The 8,245-nt window shown below is 46.0% G+C and overlaps 5 protein-coding genes across 5 annotated transcripts; all 5 read right to left on the reverse strand.

The window, feature by feature from the left end:
- Positions 1-647: 647 nt before the first annotated feature.
- BU26DRAFT_499990 (uncharacterized protein) lies at positions 648-1,534 on the reverse strand (the record flags this gene model as incomplete). The annotated part of the gene is made up of 4 exons (XM_033826454.1): positions 648-665; positions 800-1,016; positions 1,176-1,363; positions 1,511-1,534. The coding sequence occupies 4 exons, from the start codon at positions 1,532-1,534 to the stop codon at positions 648-650; spliced, it is 447 nt and encodes a 148-aa protein (XP_033689189.1).
- Positions 1,535-2,023: 489 nt separating this feature from the next.
- Positions 2,024-3,010, reverse strand: BU26DRAFT_558905 (uncharacterized protein; the record flags this gene model as incomplete). Its single annotated transcript, XM_033832619.1, has 2 exons — positions 2,024-2,450; positions 2,739-3,010. The coding sequence occupies 2 exons, from the start codon at positions 3,008-3,010 to the stop codon at positions 2,024-2,026; spliced, it is 699 nt and encodes a 232-aa protein (XP_033689190.1).
- A 580-nt stretch (positions 3,011-3,590) lies between these two features.
- Positions 3,591-4,320, reverse strand: BU26DRAFT_514181 (uncharacterized protein; the record flags this gene model as incomplete). Its single annotated transcript, XM_033827778.1, has 2 exons — positions 4,111-4,320; positions 3,591-4,064 (listed from the first exon to the last, which is right to left on the reverse strand). Coding segments are annotated over exons 1-2 (452 nt in total), but the record flags the coding sequence as incomplete, so codon positions are not given.
- A 538-nt stretch (positions 4,321-4,858) lies between these two features.
- BU26DRAFT_134836 (P-loop containing nucleoside triphosphate hydrolase protein) lies at positions 4,859-6,294 on the reverse strand. Its single transcript, XM_033819719.1, has 5 exons — positions 5,690-6,294; positions 5,610-5,636; positions 5,480-5,556; positions 5,356-5,429; positions 4,859-5,309 (listed from the first exon to the last, which is right to left on the reverse strand). Exons 1-5 carry the CDS (start codon positions 5,949-5,951, stop codon positions 4,883-4,885), a joined length of 867 nt encoding a protein of 288 aa, XP_033689192.1. The 5' UTR covers positions 5,952-6,294; the 3' UTR covers positions 4,859-4,882.
- BU26DRAFT_134822 (uncharacterized protein) lies at positions 6,216-7,600 on the reverse strand. The gene is made up of 4 exons (XM_033819718.1): positions 7,158-7,600; positions 6,759-7,100; positions 6,560-6,714; positions 6,216-6,511 (listed from the first exon to the last, which is right to left on the reverse strand). The coding sequence occupies exons 1-4, from the start codon at positions 7,383-7,385 to the stop codon at positions 6,481-6,483; spliced, it is 756 nt and encodes a 251-aa protein (XP_033689193.1). The 5' UTR covers positions 7,386-7,600; the 3' UTR covers positions 6,216-6,480.
- Positions 7,601-8,245: the final 645 nt, after the last annotated feature.

Genomic DNA, 8,245 nt, shown 5'->3' on the forward strand with positions numbered 1-8,245 from the left:
ACTTCTTAAGGTTCTTTTTATATTTTTCTTTCTAGTTCTAATACTCTAACTTTTTATTAGTATTAAGATTCTCTATTTTTATAGCTTCTTACTTAATTATTAATAGCGTTAGGCGTTTAGGCTTCTTCTAAATTCTTTTACGTTTTATCTTTTTTAGATCTAGGTTATAGTAGGCCTAAACTCTATATTATATAGCCTTTTTCTTTATAAGAAACTTCTAGTAAGGCTAATTCTATAGTATACTAAGTATTTTAACGACTTTTATAATATTAGTAATAGTAATAGTATTCTCTATTATAGAAATTATAGTACGTAGAGCTAATTTAATTATATATAGTATATTTCTAGAGTAACTCTAGAATCTATTAGTAATAATAAGGTATATAAGTTAGTAACTCTATCGTCTAATTATATTAAATAAACTTAGTAGGTTTAATTTATAGTAGTAGATAAATCTAGGCTTATAACTTTTAGATAAATTATAGAGTATTAAGACATAAGTTAATTAATTAAGAATACAAGAAATATAGCTATATATATACATAACTAGGTTACGTGAAGTAGTAACCATATCTGGCAACACATGCTCTCTGTATCTATGCTTTCTAGCTTATAAATATAGCTGCGTCTATACCCCGTAAGCTTGCCTAGGAGTTCTGTGTTGTCTAATAGAAAGAGTTCGCTAGTCCTTTGACGGAGAGGAGAATCGGAGGTGCCATTGTTCGTGTGTAGTGTGAGCTGCTCGATCGAATATTGTGCAAGATGTGGTGGACTGAGAGCAAGAGACTCCGTTTTATACCTGTGGGCCTCGCGCGCAGCGTTTATAGCTGTCCGCTCTCACTGCCCTTTTGCTAGTGTTGTTTGCGCCCTTTTCGATGACCATCGTCGTTGTTGAGGAGCTTTCTGGGGCTCCTTTTTCGTTGGCAGCTTCGTGCCATGGTTCGGTGGTAGCGCCGTGGTGGGCTACGCCCTCGTTATCCGCGCCCGAACCGTTCTTTTCTGTCGACTTATGCCACCTGCCCGTGGTTCTGTGATACCCTGTTCCCTTCTCTTAATTTTGGCGTCTTTTGAGCCCTTTTGTGCGTAGGCGTAGTCAGCATAACCTCTATAGGTTGGTGACTTAAAACGAGAGAAATCAATCAATCGAGCTACTACTGGCGCGAAACGAAACGTACGGCTGCACATCTTCAGAGCGGCAGGACGGGGAGAGGCGTTCATTTGGGGGATCCTCTGGGATCTCTAAAGGCGTCGAGGTTTGATCGAAAGTAAGTCTGTGTAGTAAAAGTTTCGAGCAGACTATGTTTAGATCTTCGACGTCCGCCACCGCAAGCGCCAATAGGAAGGCTTCGCCTGAAGAGATAAACTACTCGAATTTAGCTAGAGCTACACAAGGTGGTTACTGTAACTTATCCTCTTTGGTCCTGTCCCGAGTGTAGTAAATGAATCGCTTATCGTTGCTGGCGTCCTACGCGATATGAGAACTCGTCCCGTCCAGAGGACAGCTACCTACAGGAATAGCGTAAAGGGAACGCATGACGTTAGTTGCGCGGAGCTAGAATATCGAGGTGCTTTGGGGATTTTGTGGACTACATGGAGTATGACGTCAGGGCATACGCCTAGCCACGGGTTTTCTGGATCCCGTTTTCGAGCCCCTGCTAGTTTTCGTTCCTGTAACCGAGCGCGCTCCTCTGGTTCCTGTTTTTGAGCCCTGGGTCCGTCTGGTTTCCGTCTTCGAGCTGCTGGGTTTAATACTCTTTCGTTCATTTACACGTTCTATGCAAGCGGAGAACTTTTAAACAGGTTTATTTATATTAGCCAGGCACGCACCGCCTGAGAAAGCACATATTTCCCAGCGCTTAGGCAGATCAAGAATTGGTTGGTGTTTCACTGTCAGAACGTTCCAGATGTTGGTAGGATATAATTAGAAGAGAAAAAAGCCCAATCTATTATTCGTAGCCAAAACAATTTACTGACCAAAGAATATAGCGAGAGCAGTTACAGACTTCTTCCAAGGACCTTTCCGCTATTCCTCATACATCCACAAGAGTTTACTCGCCCGGCCTTGTTTCAACGCCCAGAAATTATACAACTTATCATCTGCGGCTTTGAGAGCAACTGAAGCAATGCTCTGGAGCTCCTCCGGCGTGACGTTTTCGCTGGACATGATGATGTCGCGACACATCTCCATCATGTCAGTCCATTGGTGTGCGGCTGCCATGCGGTACATCTTCAGGCTCATCTTGTAGTCGACGAACATTTCCGCTTCTAGGAGCAGGAACTGAAACATGATTTTGTATTCTTCATCGTCACAGCGGAGGATATCTTTCTCTTTTTGCCAGAATGCCTGGAATATATGGTGTCGAAGGGAGTGGGGGATAGAGCAGAGTGTTTCTTGCGGTATCAAAAGCCGTCGCGTCCCGAGAAATACCGTCCAATCCGCTTTCCCGTCGCTAGTGCGTCGTCAGCATGTGGCTGATGTAATTTGGTTCGATTCGTGCCTGCTGAGGACATTCGGACTCAGCGCGCTTGAACTGAGCTCCTCCTTTTGGTGCACGCCTATAATCTCAGATCTAGGGAGATCTGGAATGGTGACCCAGGAGGCTTGCGTAGGCACCAGTGTAATCCACTTGACGATGGTGCTTCCCTCAGTAAAGTGTTTTGCAATGTGAGCACAGCGCTTATCTCATCCGTCATTTCGCTTCTCTAATTTCGTAATGATGTCGGCGCAGAACCCACACCAAAAGTTCGGACCGTATTTAGAGGCGACATGGCCTTTCTCGGTAACGTATTCGAGGAGAGCATGATCTCCACCAGCGTGATGCCGAGTAAGATGTTCTGCGAGCCATTCGGGTTTAGGAAATGTCAGCGCCAGCGATTCCTTCTTCAAACAAGGGAAGCATATCCAGCTTTGGGCATTGAAATGTTGATTGGTCTCATGAACCTTCCAATCCGATTCGAGATCAAAATAGTCGTCACAAGCAGTACACGAGTACTTCACTTCGGACACCATGATGCGCTGCTGTGGGAAGGCGAGACTCCCTGCGGTGGAGTTGGAGGAAAACAAAGAGTCCCGGAAGTCGAAGGTGAAGGAAGTATGCGTTCTTTCGTGTTTGTGACCGGCGCGATAGTCATCGTGGAGAGCTTGGTGTGGACGAAGTTGAATACCGAGCTGGAAAAGGAGGCATCTCTAGCAAAAGGAGAGCGAGCGGACTAGACAAGGCACTGTACGCGCCCCGCCGGAAACGGCATTCCACCCCGGTACATATGGTGTCCAACTTGTTGAGCAAATCCATGTCTGTGGCGTATGCAGTGTGTCCTTGTCTTGCCCATTCTGCATGCTCGTCTGCCCCCGAAGTTGCTCTGTAATCATGGCTTAAGGTTCCAAAACGTGCAGCCATTCATCAGTGCTCCACGCGCATCATCAAATTCCTACAGCCCAAGAAGGATGTGACGCAGGGCTATTATACGATGCGTTCAGGGCCTGCAATGCCCAATTTCATGTTTCATTTCGAAAGGCGGGCAGCATGCATGAAGACAACCAATTCCGGAGTGCGTTCGCCAGTGTCCAATGATATCCCCCTCCATGTCTCCTGCATTGTGATAAGAGTGAGAATACGATGCACCAAAAGTCTAGGGTGATCCCATATCCATTGATGGAGGCACTCGACAAGATCTACAAAATTCGAAGAAGCTTCTATTCAGTTTTGTTCGAAGAGAATTCATTGAAGGATATACGTGTCCGACGAATTCCTTTGACTGCGCTGTGTACGAGATAGAGATGTTGGAGGAGGTTGCCTTGGCGTTTGAATGGGTTTGTGGCATGGCATACGTTATATCCATGGACATTCTCAAGGTGCGCGCGTCGAGTGTCGTCCGCGATAAGTTCCCCACAATAACCGCAAGCATTCTCTTTGACGAGGAAGAGGTTCTCAGTTTTATTGATATTCTGACATGCCCAACACTCCCTAGACGAATGTTGGCGGGAGTGTCGTTGCATGTCTCCCTTCTTCTTGAACCGCTTGCCGCACTCTTCACATTTATGAGGCTTTCCAGACTCATGATTCCTGTTAACGGGTCAGTGCAAGATAATGCCTATAATAAGCTACTTACTGTAGTTCGGCTTGAGTTTCGAACCCGCGTGGCTCCTTGCAGCAAGAGCAGAACACAGGGGGGTTGAGAAGTGTTTGAAAATCCATGTCCAGGAGTGGATGCGTACGCGATTGACCTTTTCGATGCTTCGCAGACAAGATGTAAGACAGCCCAACGACTGCTTTTAAGGGTATGGGACGCAGTTGTACTTGTTGAGGTAACGAAGTGGAGTGTAACATTGTTGATTGTATGAGAGCTGAAAGCTCTGGCTATATACACTAGGCTAGCGCGATCACGTGATCAACACGTGATCCTCAACATTCCTCCCGCCAGGTGCCGTATGGCGGCTTCCGCCAACAGTACTATGGGCACGCGCGTCTGGCTGGCGCCAATGAGCGTATTGCCAAGGTCATCAACGGCCGGCTTCGGCCCAATGGTGGCTCGGGCTTCTCAATCGCTTGCTGAGAAGGATATGAAATGCCGGATGTGAAAGTGAAGCGGGGGACAGCAGCTCAAAGCTTGGGGACGCACGGACATCCAAGTCTGTTCCAGGGCGTCTATCGCCATCGAGAAGCTCGGTGATGTGGCATGGCTAGCGACCAGTGAAGAAAGGCTGAAAGGATCGCGAGTAAAGGGAACATTAGGGGTAGCTAAAGCATCCAGAAACTCTTTCTCCGGGGCTCATAGACCCTATAAGCTGCCCTGTAACAACCCAACTCTGAATCACTACTACGTGATCTTTTAGGAAGATCGCGTTTGATCGGTGAATTGCCATATCCAACGCTGAAGCCAATCACGGACCCAACCATGGAACCAAGCGCCGTATCCTCCATCTGCCTTGTCGCCTCTGCTCCTCATATGCCTGCTCATTCCCCGATTCGCTGGATTGTCCATCCACCGCCAACACTGCTCGTCCGCCCTGACAGCTCCTTGGAATCATCTGCCTGCAAAGGTCTATCAAGACCTCGTCGACATTGATACTCCATTTCGCGCTCATTTCGAAGTACGGCATGCCCGCGACGAAATCGACAGCGCGCTGACGGGAAGTGGACCGCTGCTGTTGGAGGTCTACCTTGTTTCCCACGACGACCATAGGAACCGTAAGATCTCCCTTTATGTGCTGGATGTTTTCCCGCACCTTGGTGAGCTCTTCTAACGATGATGGAGACGGTATGCTGAAAACGAGGATAAATCCCTGGCCTTCTGTTATATACCAGTCCCTGCATCGTGTTAGTACTCGGGAGCTACACGAGTATGTGATGATACCTTGGCCTCCAGTTATTGGTATCCTCCGGCTCAAAGCCTTCTGTATCTATGGTCTCAAGTAGAACCTGACGGCCCTGAGAAAGGTCAGTCGAGGCTACCCCAATTTCAATGCCGGGTTACTCACGTCTACATCGATAGCTCTTTGAAATGAGGCCTGGATAGGACTGCTGTGTCCCCTTTCGACGTTTGGTGCAAACCGCGCTTTGCGAAGTTAGCACCTCAGAATCGAAATGCTTAACGTATAGTCAACCTACCAGTCAGACAGGTCTTCCCGACTCTACCTGAGGTGTATTGTTAGGTGTCATCTATACAGTTATAACTTGAACTGACTTACTTGAACCGAAAACCACTATATTGAACTTGTATAGAGACATGCCTGAAGATATCGAAATAACGAAGCTTACAAGTCGAATGTTCAAACGCCGTAAGAGGAGCAGCAGCAGAAACAGACAAAAGATGAAGGCTGGCGACCAGCGAGACTCCTCTGAGGAGGACAAGTCACCGTAGTCCAGATCAGAATGAAGACCTGAGCCGCCAATATCGGCGATCGTCTCGCTGTACTGACTCGGGCGTACGGGGTGAGCCAGCCAGCTCATGTTGTGAACGTAGCCTAGTTTCAATGCGCCGCCCGTTCGATCCCGTGGTCACGGACGTTACGCCGCCAATGGAACACCCTTGCACACTTATCCTCGGTTTAACACCATCCCAAGAGAAGAATCACGTATCCGAATGTTTTAATAAATAGAGTATGGAAGGAGTGTCTTCTGACTAAAAGAGAAAAGAAAGAAAGAAAGAAAGAAAGAAAGAAAGAAAGAAAGAAAGAAAGAAAGAAAGACAATCCAAGCAGGTGTCCAGTTGACGGAGTTGCCGTTCCAACGACCTCACTGAGATCCCAGCTCTAGCATTTGCCCGCGACAAGAACGTAGCAACTATGTAGCCATCTTCGTGAGTGTTCCTTCTCTTGCTAGTGTGAACTTTCCCGAGTCTAATTTGACTAACACTCCTGCAGGCACACTCTTCATAGATTCCGAGATATCATATATCGCTCTATAATGTAGATGTGATGGTGGAGGCGTTGGGAGCAGCGTCGGTTGGCTCGCATGGGTGGTCTCGATGGTGGTATTTCTAGTTTCCTCGACATGAAAGATCCAATCGGCTGCCATAATTAGTATCTAGAACAAAGCGAGGAGGACTTGTATAATACCTTCCCTCATTGTTTTCGATGGCCTGTTGCGGGTCCAGTATCCAATGCGCTCCAGGAAAGATCTCATCGTCGTCATTCAAGGCCGCACTTTCGCCGCTCATCGTCTGGGACAGAACAAGAGCTAAGGTTAGCCCACATTCCAGGCCACAGTGTGACTATTTGATTTAGTACAGTAGCTTCTCGCGTAAAGATGACTGACCAAAGGGAGCTTGTCGCCATCCCTTTCACCCCAGAAACAACCGAGGAGGACTATGCCGACCAGGGTTGCGAGTCCGTAAGCGATTGCAGTGCATATGAACCTCCGATGCCTAGTTTCGACGCTGCAACCAAGGATGATTGTTGCTGCAACCGCCACACATGCGTGGAATGCGGTGCCTCCGATGAAAGCAACAAGTCGCCCCTTTCCTTCATACCAAAACATGAGGCCAACGCCTACGAGTGGGCAAGAGGTAACGATTGAAGTGAGGAGCACAAGCAGAACACGGTATAGTAACTCTTGCGGTCTCCAGAATCCGAACCAGATTTTCCACAGCATCAAGACCTGAGCTGTTGTTAGTACCTAAGGCAGCTGTTTTCCGACTAAGGAGTTGGTACATACTTCAGCACAGAACCCAGGTAACCAACACAGCTTCCAGGATAACTGAGTTCCTTGATTTCGCTCGTCCACCAGCCAGTAGACGAAGGAAGTGGCAATAAGAGCGAGATAGGAAGCCAGTAAGGACGCCAAAAGCAGCTTCCGCCTCCATAATAACGCCAAAAGCAGCTTACACCTCCATAAGAACGCCAAATGCGGCTTCCGCCTCCATGAAGGTGACGGATCTGACATCGTTGTACGGTCGAGCCAATGAGGGAAGATCGATGCAAGGGCAAAGAATGCAAGCAACGATCATGTAGAACGGGTAGGGAAAGCACCTGCAGGAGGGCAGCCGGTGAGGGAGTCTCAGTCTCGTTGGGGAGGACGTGCATGATATACCAATGAGAATCGCCCGTCGTTAGACGGATATGGAATTGTCCTTTTTGTTGGGGTAACGGGGTGGGGTGTAACATTGTGGATTGTATGAGAGCTGAAAGCTCGGGCTATATACACTAGGCTAGCTCGATCACGTGACCAGCACGTGATCCTCAACATTCCTCCTGCCAGGTGCCGTATGGCGGCTTCCGCCAACACTTTTAGGCACGACGTCGGTTACCGTGTTTCCCCACCTGACGCACAGACCCCACCTGACGCACACTTTTTAGTATCTCTTACCTCTTCTAAAATAAGAACTATAATAGATAAATAAATAAAATTTTAGTATATTATTTATATACTACTAGTAACTCTATATTAGCTTAGAAATTTTAAAAAGCTATAGTATTTAGTTAGTAATTAAGATTTAAAAATTTATTAAGTTTTTTTAAAAACTTCTAATAAATAGCTTATAAATTAATATATAAGCTTTTTTATAAAATAAACTTATATAAATACTTAATATAAATAAGTTTATATAATAATATACTTTATAAGTAAATCTTTTATATAAGTAAATCTTCTAAAAATACTAAGTAAAAGAATTAACTAGTATTTCTTAAATAACTAAGTAAAACCTTAATATTTTTCTATAAAAATTTAAATATATATAAAACTATACTATATATACTTACTATTAAATTTATACTATATATTTTCTATTACGTAAGCTTAAA

The sequence above is a fragment of the Trematosphaeria pertusa genome (assembly GCF_010094035.1).
Source record: "Trematosphaeria pertusa strain CBS 122368 unplaced genomic scaffold BU26scaffold_2, whole genome shotgun sequence".
Classification (NCBI taxonomy): domain Eukaryota; kingdom Fungi; phylum Ascomycota; class Dothideomycetes; order Pleosporales; family Trematosphaeriaceae; genus Trematosphaeria; species Trematosphaeria pertusa.